The sequence below is a fragment of the Alosa alosa genome, chromosome 11, assembly GCF_017589495.1.
Source record: "Alosa alosa isolate M-15738 ecotype Scorff River chromosome 11, AALO_Geno_1.1, whole genome shotgun sequence".
NCBI lineage: Eukaryota > Metazoa > Chordata > Actinopteri > Clupeiformes > Clupeidae > Alosa > Alosa alosa.
This window is the reverse complement of record NC_063199.1, coordinates 8,266,313-8,285,598: the sequence shown is the minus strand read 5'-3', so window position 1 is coordinate 8,285,598 and position 19,286 is coordinate 8,266,313. Positions and strand designations below refer to the sequence as shown.

The 19,286-nt window shown below is 46.6% G+C and overlaps 1 protein-coding gene across 1 annotated transcript in view; it reads left to right on the top strand.

The window, feature by feature from the left end:
* otud7a (OTU deubiquitinase 7A) overlaps positions 1-19,286 on the top strand; it is a 102,967-nt gene that overhangs the window by 46,673 nt on the left and 37,008 nt on the right. Inside the window, 3 exon segments of the mRNA XM_048256726.1 lie at positions 6,909-7,062; positions 18,306-18,518; positions 18,993-19,211. Coding sequence (XP_048112683.1) covers positions 6,978-7,062; positions 18,306-18,518; positions 18,993-19,211 — 517 coding nt within the window. The 5' untranslated portion in view covers positions 6,909-6,977.

Genomic DNA, 19,286 nt, shown 5'->3' with positions numbered 1-19,286 from the left:
CCGATTTTGTTTACCACGCTCGGAGTTTAGTGCTGGGCTGGTGGGCACTTACAGTATTCCCAACCTTTCTCACTGCACATCAACGGTTAGCCCGAGAACTCAAAATTCCACTGGAGCTCCAAGCGGATTTGTACACGCAGCCTTACAACACTGTTTACAGCTCTTCGAGTAAATGTAATTTTTGGTACATAGCTAATTTAGATAAACTTATGGTGTGGGGTGCTTGCGTTTCTTTAGGAATCCGCCGTCTTGGTTTGTATAGAAATGAATATTAAGTAACACATACACGTAAGAGGTTGGACATATGTGACGGTTGGTAATATGTGACGTTCCTATATCACTATTGATAATACTAACTGAAGCTTAATGCCAAATGTCTGTCTGGGTGTTGAATTGAAAATATTCAAACACTCTGAAATTATTTGTTATTGTAGGAATAAATTGTCAATATTGAGAGATGACCTCCAAACTGTATGCACATTATACTGCTCAGGGGCTCATACTACTGTAGCAGAAAGTCTATCCAGGCTGTTTCACTTGTTTTCATTAGTAGAGAGTGTGTGTGTGTGTGTGTGTGTGTGTGTGTGTGTGTGTGTGTGTGTGTGTGTGTGTGTGTGTGTGTGTGTGTGTGTGTGATATACACATACACAAACATGTACATACATGATATGTATCTCCCTAAGGGAAGATATTGGTTTGCACTCATTCAAAGACAGCAATGAAAAAAACAAACACAACAGTCGCCACAAATAGCAATAGAGGACGTGCCTTTGAACTTTAACTAAGGTATTCACCTGAGTTATCGCCTCTGCATCCCACCCACTGAGTGAGATGAGAGGCCCTAATGTGTTTGCCGTTCAGTGTGCAAAGTTGACTTGTGCATGAAATACAGCTATATGATGGCATATGGGAGCATTAAGTTGACTCGTTACTGTGATGTTTGCAATGTCTTGTCTATTATGTTAAGTATCAAACTGATTTGTCTAGTTATTCAATTAGCTTTAGCACTTTGCCCACCATTCAGATTAGGGCCCGAGGAGTTCTTCTGTTGAAGGACCACGCCCATGGTGCCCAGGGTTGCATTCTCATCCCAACACAATGCCAATGGCCCGCAGTAACTGGGTCAACTGAACCACCACTAAAGTGCAATGCGCTGGCATCAATAGTGCAGAGCACTCAAGAGGAAGAAGAGAAAAGTTGTCTCTTTCTTTTTTCTCTCTCCACTGCCATGACCGCAGATAGTTTTTCTCATCTGCTAAGGCACACGTGCACACACACACATACACACACACACATACACACACACACACACAGATCACACACACACACACATGCAGAGCATACACGCCTACACAGGCATATGTAGCATCCAGGGCACGTGTTATTGTCATGGCGGAGGTCGTTTGTTATGAGTGTAAGCTGAATGACTCCATTCTGGCGGATTAGACTCCATCTACTCCAGGCCTATACAGTACTGTACATATTAACATCCCAGCAAATGGACCAGATGCAGAACACAGTGCTTAATCTGAAGCCTGATGTCTGCTGCACATAGATTGTGTCTGTCACATCCATGTGCCTCATCTGCTTCGCTCATGTATGTTAAATCATTCATGGGATTTGTCGGTGATGTGGAATTGGTTGTGTCTGTCCAATCTACTGCTTTGAGTGATGTTATATCATCGGGCAGCCGTGTTCCACTGGTTAGCACTCTGGACTTGTAACCGGAGGGTTGCCGGTTCGAGCCCCGACCAGTGGGCCGTGGCTGAAGTGCCCTTGAGCAAGGCACCTAACCCTTCACTGCTCCCCGAGCGCCGCTGTTGAAGCAGGCAGCTCACTGCGCCGGTATTAGTGTGTGCTTCACCTCACTGTGTGTTCACTGTGTGCTGTTTGTGTTTCACTAATTCACGGATTGGGTTAAATGCAGAGACCAAATTTCCCTCACGGGATCAAAAAAGTATATATACTTATACTTATATGAATTGTGTGGTATGGATAAACTTGAATATTGCAAGCCATCGTCTGTCCATTGCTTGTTTGAAAGTCAGTTTCAATTTCACAAGCCTAGATGACCCATGGTAAAGCCGACTATCACATTGGCCTGAAAAAGAAAATGGCAAAATCCATGTAACTGCTGCTAGCAAAGTTCAGGAGGAGCCATTTGGATGATTGACAGCTGTCACTTCCCCCATGTCTGGGTTTTATGGGATTCTATGAGCATTCGTATATCCACTACTTCCCCATAGGGAGTATCCTTTACCCAAAGGCAGTAGTTTAGTCTGCCTTTACCCATAGGGAGTAGTTTACCCTAACACTATCTTTACCCATAGGGAGTAGTTTACCTTATCTTTACCCATAGGGAGTAGTTTACTCTATCTTTACCCATAGGGAGTAGTTTACTCTATCCCTTCCACATTGGGGGGTCTCTGCGGACATAGCATACCATTCATTGTATGCCATTTCAGTACCATGGCCAGTTCCCAATGCAAACATCCTCATTCCTGTAAATCGAAAGTATACATCTGTGCATATGCTATGCGCACTGTGTACATTTCTCAAATTTCACCATCAGCACAGTCTGCAAGGACAGTCTGTGGAGCACTAACATTTTGTATCCATATAGGCTGGTTGCCGCTAACAAATCCACAACAGAAGAAAAATGAGTATACTTTCAGTATAGCACTGAAGTGTGAAGTCATGTCCACAGAAGTGTACTTCTGCCCCTGTGTGCCAAATCCATCATCCTGTGGGAGTGAGAGCGTTCATCCCTGCCCCATGCACTGGCTCAGCTGTGGGCTACCTGCCCTCATCACTGCCTGCCTGCCATACTGGTACTCTGGTTACGCTATGCTGCTCTACCGGCTTTCATCTGCACCAGACAGACAGGCTCACACACACACACACACACACACACACACACACACACACACACACACACACTCCACTACTCCAGACACACACTGGTTCACCTCATCTAACCTTGGGGCAGCTGGGCCCTCTTTCAGCTGAGGCTTGGCCAGGCCTCTGTGTGTGTGTGTATCTCTCTGTGTGTGTGTGTGTGTGTGTGTGTGTGTGTGTGTGGTCTGTTTGTGTGTCTGTGTGTGCCCAACCAGAGAGGAGTGCCTAAACTGCTGCAGATGCTAATGAGCTGTGCTGTGCAGCAGCCTGTGAGTGAATGGGGGTCAGCTGCACAAGGGAACCACCTAACCAACAAGTGTGTGTGTGTGTGTGTGTGTGTGTGTGTGTGTGTGTGTGTGTGTGTGTGTGTGTGTGTGTGTGTGTGTGTGTGTGTGTGTGTGTGTGTGTGTGTGCATGTTATTGTGGTCATGTACTGTATGTGTATGCCATGTGATTTTTAGTGTGTGCTTAGGCTCTTGTCATGAGCATGGGGTATGAAGGCTGATGTGTGGTGGTTAGTCATTTTGTGAGTTTCTAAAATGAGGGAATGTTTTCACTCCTGCCATGGCACTCATCTGGTGAAAAGGACATTGATTGTTCGCGGCTCAGTCTTGGTCCACTAGCGGAGCTGTCATGTGCGTCTGTGCATCAGGGGGAGACAGTCTCCACAACACTGTGGACTGCATAACTGGCATTCCTCTCAGCATCATGTCATAGCCTGTAATCAGGAAAATGGTTTGTGTGTGTGTGTGTGTGTGTGTGTGTGTGTGTGTGTGTGTTTCTGTGTGTGTGTATGTGTGTATGTGTGTATGAATGAGGGCAGTATGTGGTAAGGCAACTGCTACCCTCCCTAGAGGGGTGGCGTATGGTGTGTGATGAGGAGGGAGGCATTTGGTCAAGGCCATGCACTCCATAGATGTCTGATTATGTGGTGTGTGTGTGTGTGTGTGTGTGTGTGTGTGTGTGTGTGTGTGTGTGTGTGTGTGTGTGTATGAATGAGGGGCAGTATGTGGTAGGCAACTGCTACCCTCCCTAGAGGGGTGGCGTATGGTGTGTGATGAGGAGGGAGGCATTTGGTCAAGGCCATGCACTCCATAGATGTCTGATTATGTGGTGTGTGTGTGTGTGTGTGTGTGTGTGTTTCTGTGTGTGTGTATGTGTGTATGTGTGTATGAATGAGGGCAGTATGTGGTAAGGCAACTGCTACCCTCCCTAGAGGGGTGGCGTATGGTGTGTGATGAGGAGGGAGGCATTTGGTCAAGGCCATGCACTCCATAGATGTCTGATTATGTGGTGTGTGTGTGTGTGTTCATGTGGGTCTCAGGGTGAGTGTGTGTGTGCTCTTGTGGGTCTCAGTGTATAAGTGTGATGTTTTGTGGTGTGTGCTCCAGCAGGTCTCCCGCGATGTGTAAGTGTGTGTCCTGCTTCCGCAGACAGAGTTGTTGAGGAGTGCTGGGTTATGACAGGCATGGGGTTGGGGTGGAACAACAACAATGAGGCCGTTGGTACATCACACTACCCTGCCTCCCGTCCAAAGCGATGAGTCATTTACCCTCAAACACACACACGCACACGCACACGCACACACACACACACAAAAACACACACACACACACACACACACACACACACACACACACACACACACACACACACACACACACAGCTTTATGACACAAAAGGCTACTGCTCCATCACTCTCAGAGATTCACACACACACACACATACATACTCACTCATGGACACACACACACACACACACACAAACAAACTCTTTAATATCCTCACTCAATCCAGAGCACTCATAAGGCCCCCTTGCCAACAGCTTCCCCATCACTCTAGCCTGTCCCCTCCCCTTATTTCTGTGGGAAGCAGTTGTTGACCCAGGCCTGCTCTGTTGTTATCGCCGTGGTAACATGCCAGGGCCTGTAACCAGAGACGAGTCTGTGCTGTGTGTGTGTGTGTGGCCCGTAGCTGGTAGCTGTGGTAACAGGTGCATCCCTGAAGAAAAGCTGAGTTTGTGGGTTTCTCCCTGTGTGTGTGTGTGTGTGTGTGTGTGTGTGTGTGTGTGTGTGTGTGATCTTGATCTGGTACTGCACTTCCTGTGAATGAGTGAGTGAATTAGGTCTCTTCCACATAGACTTATAGGGGCCTCAGTGAAGGTTCATCAGCTGTGAGTCTCTCATACGCCACAGAACCCTACCCAGCCCTGCTGCTGCTGCTGGGGGGTCCAGCTGGGTGAGAGTCTGCTCCTGAGTCTTAAAGGCTCAGAAAGACATTTTTGCTATTTTTGATAAGAACATGCCAGAAGGTTTTGGCAGACTAGTGGAATAACAGAATCTGGTACAGAGCTTCTGTTTTTTTTTTTTTTGGTTCCCATCTGGAAGAGCATCTTCACTTCTAATAGCTTCCCAGTTTGTGAGTAGTAACATGGAATAAACAGCGTTTTCAAACGCAGTTTTCAGCGTAGCAAAAGAAAACTTTAATGGAAATCTCTAATGAAACTGTGTCAATGGACATGTCAGTGCCATCAGAATTACAAGTCCTTGTGTCATTGTGTATGGATAAGACAGTCAAATTGCTTAGTCATGTTGTCAATATAACAGTGTACTCTGGAGGGATGTTCTGATGTAAACTATGGCTAAAGTTTTGATGACAATTATTGTTGTAGGTTACACCTTAGTGTATGTGGGAGTTTGATTGCAAGAGACTGGACAAGATTCACATTTACGCTTTTACTCTTTGTATTGTCATTTGTTGACAGACCTTGTCATTGTGATACAGAAAGGAAAAGACAGCACTGCATAGCACAAGAAAAAGTAGACATGTGAACATTGGACAATCTCCTTAGGGAAAACTGTACATGCAGTGCTGTCGGAATTACAGTGCGGTCTTCCTACACCTCCTGGCATTCCTGTCTATTGGGCCACAAATTCTCATCCACATCACAACGAATATCATCTTGCTTGACATAGCCCACATACACTATAAATAAATATTGTTCTCGTTAATATGAATGACGACGTTCACACATAAACTATAATGATAACAACATGAGGAACGATATTGTTGGGGATCACTTTCAGAGCGATTTTCAGAATGATAAGAAGCTAATAGCCAATCAGAACCCATCAAATTTTAACTGTCACATTCATTAACACAAGGAAAGACTTTGTTTATCGTTGTTCAGTGTGAACACTTTTATCGTTATGGTTATGGTTATGGTTTATCGCTCTTGTAGTGAATAGGCCTTAAGTGTGTGGTGAAGTATAGTACAGTAGTGCAGTGCAGTGCAGTGCAGTGTGTGTGTGTGTGTGTGTGTGTGTGTGTGTGTGTGTGTGTGTGTGTGTGTTGGATGTTTCCCAGCATTAAGCATGTTGGTGATTTATAGGTCATTGCAGCAGGTGTGTGTGTGTGTGTGTGTGTGTGTGTGTGTGTGTGTGTGTGTGATGGGTGGACTCCATTGTTTTAGCTATCATTTATCCATACCACAGGCCTGCTTTGAATAATGTGGTGCACAGATGAGAATGCTGAACTGAGGATTAATTGTTTCCCTTTTTCTCCTTCTCTCTCTCCCTCTCTCTGTCTCTCCCCCCCTCTCTCTCCCTCCTGTCTCTTCATTCTTTCTTTTTCTTTTTTCTCTTTTCTCTCTTTTTTCTCTTTTCTCTCTCTCTCTCTCTCTCTCTCTCTCTCTCTTCTCACTCCATTTTTCATTTCCCCTCTTTTCTCTGCCCCACTTTTCTTCCTCTCCCTTTATTTCATTCTCTTATGCCCCTCCCCCTATCCCATATCTACCTTGTCCCACACTTTCAAATCTCTCCATCAACTTCTCTCTGACCCTCTCTCTCTCTCTCTCTCTCTCTCTCTCTCTCTCTCTCTCTCTCTCTCTGTCTCATTCTCCCCACATCTGCCCTGTTCACTCCCACTCTACCTCCCCTCACTCTCCTCCTCCATCTTTCCCTCTCTACCATCCTCTCCTCCCCTCCCACTCCATCTCCCTCTCTCCCCAGATGCAAGTGTGAAGGCTGGCTACTACGAAGGCCACCGCTGCTGGCTGGGCAGCCTTCCCCTATGATCACATGACTCTGGACATGGACGCGGTCCTGTCAGACTTTGTTCGGTCCACTGGGGCCGAACCGGGTCTGGCACGTGACCTGCTCGAAGGTATGAGCCCCTCAGTGAGACTGTCTACCCACCCACCACCTGTCTGTCTGTCTATCTGTGACTGTCTGTCTGTTTAGCTGTCTGTATGTGTATCTGCTCAAAGGTAAGAGCCCTTCCATCGGACTGTCTACCACCAGTCTATCTCTCTGTCTTTCTATTTGGCTGTCTATAAATCTATATAGTCCTTTTCTTTCTGTTTGTCACCTGTATAGCTGGGCCAATTATGTGTGTTATTGCACGACTTGTATTATAGCACATTTATCATCAGAGATCTAGCCTATTATTATGAATGCACATATCATAATAGGTCTTACTGTAATAGAGAGTTGGGTTGGAGAGACTCTATATGAGTAATATTTTGACTGAAGTAGGTCTTTGTATAAGTGCTGTGGGGACATGCATGTGTGGGCTGTCTCTAAAGGCTACAGTATGTTGTAGAATTTGTGCATTTAGTTGGAGTGGACCTTATGAGACCTGAGAGTGTTCTTGTGGTATAGATAGTATAGTGTTCTTTAGTATAGATTGATTAGATATTATGTAATATAAGTCACATCAACTGACGCCATTAACAGTTCTCAGGCCATCGAGACTTGGAAATGAATTGATGATAGCTGGAAAGGCTCATTCTGTTAATATTGACAAATGCTGCAATAGGGACTAATGGTCCAAGTGTAGCCTTTATGATCTCCTCCGTGTCCAGTAAGGATGGCTGGCCTAGCCTCAGCCTTCATGGTCTGTCCCATGTCCAGTAAGGATTACTGGTCCCTCTGTGGGTGTTTCTCTAAGCCCCACAGGGCTTTGCTCTCTGCACTTTTTGCTGTGTGGGTACGTAGTGGGCGTGAGGTGGCCGGTGGTCCGTCCTTCTGCCAGTTCGTCCCGGTCCGGCTGGGTGATTCAAGAAGCGCGTGACAGCTTTATGAGCACTTCTCCTCAGGAGAGGTCCTTTGTGCCCTCTCAATGGAGCCCTGTGAGCTGGGGAAGAGCGCTGGCACTCTCTTTCACACACACACACACACACACACACACACACACACACACACACACACACACACACACACACACACTGTCAGGAGAGGAGAGGAGGAGAGAGGAAAGGAGGGAACAGAGAAGAGGAATGATAAGGTAAAATGAGTGGAGAGAATATAGGAGAGGGGGAAGAGTGAAAAGAGGAGAAAAGCAAAGAGAGCAGGGAAGAACAGAGGAGAGGAGAGAAGAGGACAGGAGAGGTGAGAAAAGACAGAAGCAAAGAGGAAAAAAAAGAAAGAGTAGAAGAGGGAGCAGAACAAGATAAATGAGGAAAAGGGAGAGAGAATAAAACAGATCACCAGCCCAGAATGCAGAAAGCAGACGTGACCACTTGTGTGACAGTGTAGAGACTTACCACCCACCCACCCACACACACACAAACACACAAACACACGCACACACACACACACACACACACAAACACACACACAAACACACACACACACACACACACACACACCTCAGAGTCCTCCACCTGCAGCCCAGAGGATGATGGATGTATGTGCTCTGTTCAGACCCTCGCTTCCCTCTGAAGGGGCAGCAGTGGGCAGAAAGCTTGTGTGTGTGTGTGTGTGTGTGTGTGTGTGAGAGAGAGAGAGAGAGAGAGAGAGAGAGAGAGAAAGAGTTAGAGGCGCACTTGTGAGTGGCTCCTACCCTTATGCCCCCCCACCTCTCCCTGTCTCCCTCTCTCTTTCACACACTGCCCTTCTCAGCCCTCCTCATCCCTCCACCTCTCCAGCTGAGAGGCCTGCAATTGCCCTTACCTGGGCAAAAAAGGCCGGCGCTGGCTAACACACCTCTCCAACCTTGAGTAGGCTCCAGGCCCAGCCGACATAACAACGCCACTGCGCTCGGTATAGAATGTGTTATGAGAGGCTTGCTCTGATAGTGCTGCTTGATGCTTTGAATAGAAAATGCACAGGGTTGCAAAATTGTGAGCGTATTATAATAATGGATTGATTTTGAATGTTTTTCTGTAACAATCTACCATGTGATTTTTCGTTAATAGTCTAAAAAATGTACCTTTTGCAGATTGTTACAATTTCTCATGCCCTGCAGGCTTCTCATGGAGACATGTTAGGACTGAGGTATGCAGCAGGGCAGTAGTTTAGTGCTCATAGGGGAATGCATTCATGTGGGTTCTTCTAGCTTTTAGCGTCTAATGGCTAATGCGCATGGAGGCTGAGTGCTTATTGCGGAACTCAGTATCATGTTTCCAGCACTTTACTGCTCCAGTTGCATGTTAGTGTCTGCTGTGTTGTAGGATGATTTATGCAACACATCTTTGTGGACTTGTGGAGTGATGGTAATAAAGCAACACTGGTGCCTCTTTTCCATCTTTACAAGCTTACCAGACACTCACGCCACTTTAAAAAGTCTTTGAAGTGCTCAGAGGAGTGCCCCCTGGTGGCTGTTGTTGATATGATATTGTGTTCATTATCATTATTGGACAATGCACAGTAGGTTAGTTCAACATTAGCCGCTTTTAAGTTGAACAGAGGATTTTCTATCTTTGTTTGCTTATTCGCTCTGTGTGTGTGTGTGTGTGTGTGTGTGTGTGTGTGTGTGTGTGTGTGTGTGTGTGTGTTGCGTGTGTGTATTTCACAACCCTCTCCAGCCTGTTATTAAAAGGAGTCCCTGTTGTCCCGTAACAGAAGGCCGGCTACAGTAATACAGTGGAGCCCCAGGTCCCTGCCAGCCTTAATGTTGTTTATGAATGAGTCTGGCTAATCTGGTAATGGCCCCTTAATGTCTCCCACTGCCCCCATTTCTGTACTTACCTCACGGGGGGTCAGGGCAGTTTGCCCCTCTATGAATGAAGCATGTTTGTAAATCTGAGCGGGGAGGGAAAATGAATGGCCATTACACGCAGGTTATTGACTTCTTCCCTTTCTAAGAGCTCCTGGCATTTCAAATCTGTTACCGCCATGTGTGACGCAAACCACAAAGCATGTAAAAGAGAGTGCACAAGGAGAAGATCAGAGAGGAAGGAAAGAGATGGAATGAAAGGACCAGAGGTGGACATTAATGAAAGGAAGAAAAAGAAAAAAGAGAATGTAAGAGAATAGAAGGGAGGAAGGGCACTAACTGTACAGTAGGAGATAAAAACTGCTAATGTGTGTGTGTGTGTGTGTGTGTGTGTGTGTGTGTGTGTGTGTGTGTGTGTGTGTGTGTGTGTGTGTGTGTGTGTGTGTGTGTGTGTGTGTGTGAGTGGGATGAGAGATGGAGATCAGCTCAGAGGAAATGCCCGTTATCATCACACACATGCACAAAAATACACACTAACTAATTTATACATAGCCACGCACTAACGCACACACATACATACACCCACACACATGGAGGGACATATGCAGATATACAGTACATACTGTATATACACACACACGCACACACACACACACACACACACACACACGCACACACACACACACACACACACACACACACACACACACACACACACACACACACACACGACACAAACACAAACACACACACACCATAAAAACACAGGCACTGTCTCTCTTACATACATAAGCGTGTTGATGGATCACTACAGGAGGCAGGCGATGGGAAGAAAGCTGAAATGCAACAGTGAAGAGGTAGAGTGAAATCTGTCCTCTGTACTGCTCCCCCTACTCCCCTCTCACGCATGTGTACATCACTCACATTATATGACTAACGCCAGAGCAGCTCTGCGTCATTGATGATTATAGGAGAGGAGAAATATCAGGTCCATCATATAAGAGAGAGAGAGAGAGAGAGAGAGAGAGAGAGAGAGAGAGAGGGGAGGGAGGAGGGCGGAGGGAGACAGAGAGAGTCTGTGTGTGTGTATGTGAGAGAGAGAGAGAAAAGAGAGAAAGAAAGACAGAGAGAGAGGAGCCAAGACAGAGGTTGCCTATTATATATGGGATACATAGGGGAGTGAGCCACCCCCAGCATGTGGAAATTATAGGGAAAGAAATTCACATTAGTGACTGACACACACACACACATGCACACATACACTTGTGCACACATATACACAGAGAGGCAGGGGGCATAAGGGTAGGAACCACTCACAGGTGTGCCTCTAACTCTTTTTCTCTCTCTCTCTCTCTCTCACACACACACACACGCACACACATACATTCACTTAGAGGTGCTGAAATTAAGAGGAAGGACCACACTCTAACCTTGACCCTGAGGCTCACTGTAGGGGTTTTGGGAAGCCATCACTCAATCAACACCTCTTTATGTAATCACCCCAGGGGCTGCAGCACACGCACACACACACACACACACACACACACACACACACACACACACACACACACACACACACACACACACACACACCTGCAGCCCAGTCCTCACACCCAGCTGTGGAGGGCACAGTTTGACCTGTTCCAGAGAGTCTGTTCCAAATGGGCAGGTCTGCATGTAGAGCCAGATGTCAGCTCGGCTCTCCTGGTGTCTCAGTCCAGCACAATGCTGCTTAATTCTGTAAGTGACATCATGTAAAACCCTCCATACACATACAGATGTACAGCCTGAACAGCTAGAACCCCATACAGATGTACAGCCTGAACAGCTAGAACCCCATACAGATATACAGCCTGAACAGCTGGAACCCCATACAGATACAGCCTGGACAGCTAGAACCGCATACAGATGTACAGCCTGAACAGCTAGAACCCCATACAGATATACAGCCTGAACAGCCAGAACCCCATACAGATGTACAGCCTGAACACATCTGGCCCTGCTCCAATCAGGCGTGAAGTATAGCTTTTACTAAGCAGTGGTGTAGTCTATTTAGCTGTAGTGGGTATACTGTGATGTAGTCTAGTCTAGCTACAGTAGCTGTAGTGGGTATACTGTGATCAGCCTCAAATGTTAATACCTATCCTTGCCTATTTTAAGTGGGTATACTGAGATGGTGATGCTTTTTAAGTGGATATACTGCGTAGTCCTGTGTATCACGTAGACTACACCACTGCTACTAAGCGTATTCTGTACTTATTTTTGCTTCTCACAACTCGCTCTCTCCATCTCTCTCTCTCTCCCTCTGTTTTGCTTTCTGTGCATGTGTGTGTGTGTGTGTGTGTGTGTGTATGCTTGAGCTCCTCTGAGATCATAATTCTGTCAGTGTATGTGTAATGTAATGTGTGAACAAAATGGAGCATGAATGCTTAGCTAGCTAACTTACCAGGTGGGCTTGCAGGTGGGTATCTGGTTTTGTGTATGAGCCATGATATGGATGTGCGTGTGCGTTTGTGTGTTTGTGGTGTGAGGCTTTGTTTGTGTAACCTTTTTATCACAAACACACACACACACACACACTTATACACACACATACAGTACAGAGAGAGAAAACACACTCACATAATGTGCATACTAGCTTTTTGGAATTCTGTGTGTGTGTGTGTGTGTGTGTGTGTGTGTGTGTGTGTGTGTATGTATGTGTGCATGTGTGTGTGTGTGTGTGTGTGTGTGTGTGTGTGTGTGTGTGTGTGTGTGTGTGTGTGTGTGTGTGTGTGTGTGTGTGTGTGTGTGTGTGTGTGGGAGTGAGTGAGTGAGTCAGTGTGTGATTGTGTGTGTGTGTGTGTGGCTCCGGAGCCTCCCCAGTCTCTCTGTGTGTAGTGTTTGAGTGATTGATGGTGACGTTGGCAGCGTGTACCTGTAGCTCCGCGCCACTCTGTCCCCCATCATTAGCATGTGGCTCTGCTCATCTTATCCGGTCCCTGTCCCACTCCCCCCTACACACACACACACACACACACACACACACCCCTACACACCCACTGGCACACAGCCACACCGGGACAGCTGAGGAGAGAGAGAGAGAGAGAGAGAGAGAGAGAGAGCAAGAGGGGAGAGAGGTAAAGGAAGAGTTTTCACTACATGCCCCACGTGTTTCTCTATGTGGTTTGAGAATCATGACGTTCACCTTGGGCACAGTGTGCAGACACTGCACATAAGAGTCTATGAGGTTTTAAAGTTAGCGTCAAATGAGATGTCATGCTCCCTTAACGCTGTTATAAATAGTCATGGCATTGCACGCTAAATGCTGCACTGTGATATTCTCATAACGTTTATTTTTAGCTAGCAGAAGTACCGCTTTGGAGTTTTGTTCAATTATATTCATTCAGTTCAAAAAGACAGATTTGCATTTGGATGTGTGTGCTCATAGACAACAGATTAGTTGGAGATCTCAGCTGGAATATTCAAAGGAAATTAATGGGTTGGTGTGTGAGTGTGCGTGTGCGTGTGTGTGTGTGTGTGTGTGTGTGTGTGTGTGTGTGTGTGTGTGTGTGTGTGTGTGTGTGTGTGTGTGTGTGTGTGTGTGTGTGCACGCGCTCGTCTGCTTGTTTGTGTTTGTGTGTGTGTGTGTATGTCTCTCCTTAGCAAGCTAACTTATAATCAGTTTAACAGCTTCAATCAGAGAAGATCCTCACCTTGAACCCATTGCATTCACTCACACTCTCACACACAGACACACACACAGACACACACACACACAAGGTTAGCTCTTGTACTGTAGCTATGGGACATCTGAGTCATTGGCAGCCTCAGACAGCAGCGGGAAGGGAGACACTCAGACATTCCGGCTGCCAGATTCTGTCATGACGAGTTGTGATAACCCTGGCACAACATCAGCTTGGCCGCACAACTCCTATGTGTGTGTGTGTGTGTGTGTGTGTGTGTGTGTGTGTGTGTGTGTGTGTGTGTGTGTGTGTGTGTGTGTGTGTGTGACAGAGAGAGAGTTTGTGTGTGTGTGACCCTAGGACAAGTTTATATGAGGTAACTGAGTTTAATGAGTGAGTGAGTGTGTGTGTGTATCTGACTGTGTACTGAGTACTGTGTGTGTGTGTGTGTGTGTGTGTGTGTGTGTGTGTGTGTGCATGTGTGTGTTGTGTGTGTGTGTGTGTGCGACAGCGTCCCGATCCCTCTGTCCCATAGCCAGTAGTGTTGCCCACCCACAGGACTGGCCCCTGCAGGACACTGCTGTCCCTTCTTGTTCTTAGTCAAGACACCCCACTCATGGAGCTGTAAGGGCTGTAAGGGCTGTAAGGGCTATGACTAGACAGGCACCTCTCTGGACACCTCTCTCTTGGGGTCCTCCAGGGCCTGACTCCCACACGGTGGTAGGTGGCAGAAGAGATGCGGAGCGAGGATCTGAGTTCAGAAAATCCAGCGCATTCTTTGCCTCCGCCTCGAATGACGTGACATCTCGGCGGCCGTTATCCCTTACATAGTGCTATATTGTATAGTACTATATAGCTAATGACCACCATATAGTTATCAGTATACAGTATAGTGCACTATAGCTAATGATCTCCATATAGTTATCAGTATACAGTGCACTATGGAGTGGATGAGTAGAGGTTCCCAACACAGGGAGTGAGTGTGGAGGGCCCCTCAGGTGAGGTGAGACCTGAGGGTTGGGATTGTCTCCTGTGTTTTCAGGCTGTGTGTGGACACTCAGGAGTGATGGGTGAGAGTTAAAAAGGTGAGAGAAGTGAGCAGGTCACCCCCTGTGTTTGAAAAGACCAGGCGTCAGGTCAGGCTTTCTGTATCACACAGAGGTGGGCGAGACTGCTGCATTAGAATGTTTCCCGTCTTCTAATGCAGGCGTGATGCAAATCTAAATCTCTCGCCGCGTTACCATGGGGATGCAGCATGCAGTCTCTTCTGTGACTGCAGCCTGCACACCCTGAGAGAAGTTCTCTCTCATTTCACTCTCTCTCTCTCTCCATTTCATTCCCTCTTCCACTGTCTATCTCTCTCTCTCTCCTCTCTCTCAGAATCTCATTTAGCATGTTCTCTATCCCCCTTTCTCTCCAGCTCTCTCACTTTTATTCTCTCAATTCCTTTTATCTTTTCGCTCCCTCTCTCTTCCTTCTCTCTTAGTCACTGTGTAGGCTATTAGTCATTAAAGAATTATGATTGCAAGTCTTGTGTAGTACATGATAATGGCTGCTCTAATGACAGGTTTGTGAAGAAAGAAGGCTTGCAGATGATGGCTTTTAATTACGTCACATCAAACAATAAAGCTCTCCAGACTATGGAAAGTCCTGCAGAACCGACTGAAAAAATAACTAGAGATGGGAAAATGAGACTAAAAATCATGGATCACTCTACTGACGATGTAAGATTTAGTGATTCTGTGAGCAAACAGTATTATTTGCCCAGGTACAGTATGTATGTCTTACCAGTAGAGCTACTTTGAATTTGATTTGTCATGAGCAAAGAGTATTTTCCTAGAACTATAGCCTCTGGGTAGTTTTTTTGTGTGCCGCTTGGCACCTGCTGGTAGCGTAAGACTCTTGATCCTCCACTCAGGGCTGATGGTGGGGGTCCCTCTTGCAGAGATAAGATAGAGTGGGATGCAGCTGTGTTGTTGTGTGTGTATTTCTGTGCACATCTTTGTGTGTGTGAGTGTGTGTGTGTGTGTGTGTGTGTGTGTGTGAGTGCGTACGTGCGTGCGTGCGTGCGTGCGTGCGTGTGTGCGTGCATATAACCATCCTAAAAGTGTGTGTTATTTTTGAAAAGCCTGTCTCTTTCTGTGTCGCATCTTCCTCTCATCTCTACTCGCTCGGTGTAAACCAAAGGTATAGCTATCTCTTTTTACACAGCTTTTTCTACCATGATTGTTTCTCTCTTTCTCTCTCTCTCTCTCTCTCTATTTGTGTGTGTCCTGTTACTGTGTGGCATCAACGACTGAAAACAGTGGCGCAAGTTCTCTCCACACAGCTGCCGTGTGAAAGGCAGGAATGTTTCAAACAATGCCTCCCCGTTTTGGCCAGCTTATAATGTGAGCAGTTCCGGGGAGAGCCAGCACTTTGTTTTGGGTCAGAGACAGCCTGTACCCGGGCCCTGGCACAGTAAGCCACTCAGTCTGGCCCAGAAGTGGGCCAGAACCAGGCCACCTCTAAGCCAACATGACCAAGGGCAGCCCTGGCATTGGCAGGCTTTGTAATTGGGATGAAATTGAAAGGGTTTATGGGAGCTGGCAGTGCTAGCCCCAAACAATGGCTTCCAAAAAACCCGCTGAAGGATCTAAAGCCACAGCCATTAAAAGTGACCTCTCGCCTGGCTCGTAGAGAGATGTGGCATTTGCTTTGTGTTTTTGAGGTTATATTTGTCTGTGTGTTTTTGGTTATTATTTTGCAAACCAACATGCCCTACTTTCGTGTAGAACTAAAATAGGCTGAACGATTGTGTAATCAATCATTAAAAACTCTTCAGCAGATGGTCTGTGGTCATCTGGAAGCACACATAATTGTTGCCATCACCCTTCTGACACAACCACATACTTTCATAGTTTCATTGTTCTCTTTGTTGTATACGGAGAACTATACAGGTCCTCCTCTCGGCTCCGTTCTGTGACCTCCCGTCTGGTTCTGGTACTCTTTGGCAGTTCTCTTTGAGTGCGACTGTGGCTATTCACTGTCTGTTGTGGTTCCACCCCACAGTGAACTATGATTTGTCTGTTGCCCTGCTCCTAGATTGTAAGCAGACGGAGAAAGACAGCTTAGGGAGAGACTCACAATTTAGTTTGTTTCTCCTTGAACTGTATTATTTTCCTGGTTTACATATTTTTCAGTAAGTAACCTTGATGCAAGTCATTCACACAGCCTCCATGCTGGGGTAGAGAACACTTCCTCAGAGTTCCTTTGTGAGGTCTGCACTTCTCCCTTCTTCTCCCTCAGTAAAGTATGACACCAAATGATATGGTGAAGGCCATGTTTGCTACATGTAGCAATAGCAGTGCTCATCAGGTTCACGTATGCGAGTGGCAGTCTACTGTTTTGATCGTTAGATCAGTTACTGATACTGACTGTCTTCAGCCATCTCCCATTCATCTCAGTGGTCATCTCCTACTGTATGTAAGGCATGATGCCGAAGGATGTTGTTATGAGTTTCAGGTAGGTTTATGTGATTGAGTGCTGGTGTACTTGATCTATGGTCTGAACCACTTTCACACTCCTGCTGTCTGTTGTGTGTCAAATGTGTGTGTTCAAGGCGTCACCTTGTGCTAGCCCTTTGGTTTTAGGCCATGGCATCTGTAAAGTGCTTTTCTATGAGCTAGTGTCCATTGTTAATGTGTTACTTAAATCAATTTAAAAATCTTTTCTAGCTGGCTGAAGAAAAGTTAAATGTTTAATGCTCCATGAACTCCACTTTATTTTAGAACTGCACGTCAACAGGCCACAGAGGACGAGGTGGTGTTACAGAGCCAGGCGCTTGCATCATACCCATGAGTAGCTTGGGTTCTGTGCTCGACTCGCCAGGCTGGGGGTAGCGCTGGAGTCTGTGTGTACCATCGGCAGTGGCTTTGGATCTCTGCGTCCCCTGGGCCGTAATTATCCAAGGGCAATTAACTGCAGCACTAGTAATAGAGGTTTACTCACCGGACACCTGTCTCGCATCTTAATGAGTGGTGGCTAATTCAGTTTGTGGAGAAAGTGAGCTTAGGTCAGCCTGCAAAGTTTTCCTTTATGTATGTGTTTGTCTTTGTGTGTGTGTTTGGGGCACTGATTAGCGATGAATATGTATGTTTGTGTGTGTGTGTGTGTGTGTGTGTGTGTGTGTGTGTGTGTGTGTGTGTGTGTGTGTGTGTGTGTGTGTGACCGGATTGTTAACCTTATTGCTAACACTGTTAAGGATGTACTTCCAGAAAATGTGACCATGTACAAACATTCACATATTATGCCAGAATGTTTAACAGCTCCACTGATGTGTTTTGTAACATCCCTAATACCCCTGATGTTGTGTTTTTAGACTGAGACAGACGGGAAGTACTTATACTTGAAATAGAATGTGTGTACGATCTCTACATGGACATGGCTTTTAATGACAAAATCATGAAGTACCAACCCATACGGACAAAACTATGTGACCTACAGTAGGCTATCAGTGCAAGCTAGTGGTGTTGATCTTTGGCAGCTTGGGGCATGTCCACAAACTTGTTTCCAGTGGGTTAAGGCTGGCAGGGCTCTCCAGCAGAAAACAAACAGCTAGCAAAGTTTTGTTCCATATCTGCAGTTATAGGCAGCCTTGCAGTATGGCACAGGAGATGTTTTTTGTACCCCTGAATATCATTGAGTGACAAAGCCCTATCTTATCTCTTGAAATATTTGAATCCTGTCTATTGTAATATGATTTGTGGATTTAATAAAGAATTAAAATGTGTGTGTGTGTGTGTGTGTGTGTGTCACATGCAGGTAAAAACTGGGACCTGAGTGCGGCACTGAGCGACTATGAGCAGCTCAGACAGGTGCACACGGCCAACCTGCCGCAGGTGTTCAATGAGGGCCGCTACTACAAACCGCCCGAGCATGAGAGCCGCTACTACAAGCCGCCGGAGCGCGACTCCACCCCCCAGCACGTCAGCAAGATGGAGCAGAGCCTGCAGCGGCCGGAGGAGAACACGCAAGGTAGGGGGCACAAACGGGGACCCCCTAAAACTCACCGAGACAACCCAAAACCTCACTGAGACTTGAGGCTTCAGACAGCCTAAAAATCTTACAGAGACTTATGAGGCAGGCCCCGCAGAGACTCAGACTTCAGACGCCCCAATACCTCACAGACGCTCTAGACTTCAGACGCCCCAATACCTCATAGAGACTCTAGACTACAGACACCCCAATACCTCATAGACACTCTAGACTACAGACACCCCAATACCTCACAGACGCTCTAGACTTCAGACACCCCAATACCTCATAGACACTCTAGACTTTAGATGTCCCAAAAAATTCACAGATGCTTTAAAGTCACTATACTGCCAGGAAGTGCTTTAATCTATTTCTTGACCACAGGAAAGAACCTAATTGTCTGTCTCTCCCTACTTTTTCCCCCTTCCTCTTCTTACCCTTCCTCCTCCTCCTCTTCCTCCTCCTCCTCCACAGAGAAGCGTCTGTCACGGGGTATCTCCCACGCGAGCTCTGCCATCATGTCGCTGGCAAGGCTGCACGTGACGGGCGAGGTGGCGCGCGAGCAGTTTCCGCTGGAGATGCCCATCTACACATTCCAGCTGCCCGACCTCAGCGTCTACAGCGAGGACTTCCGCAGCTTCATCGAGCGCGACCTTATCGAGCAGTCCACCATGGTGGCCCTGGAACAGGCCGGTCAGTGACCCACTCCTCCTCTCACTCTCCTCTTTCTTCTCTTCCTCTATTCTTCTATTATTCTATTCTTCATCA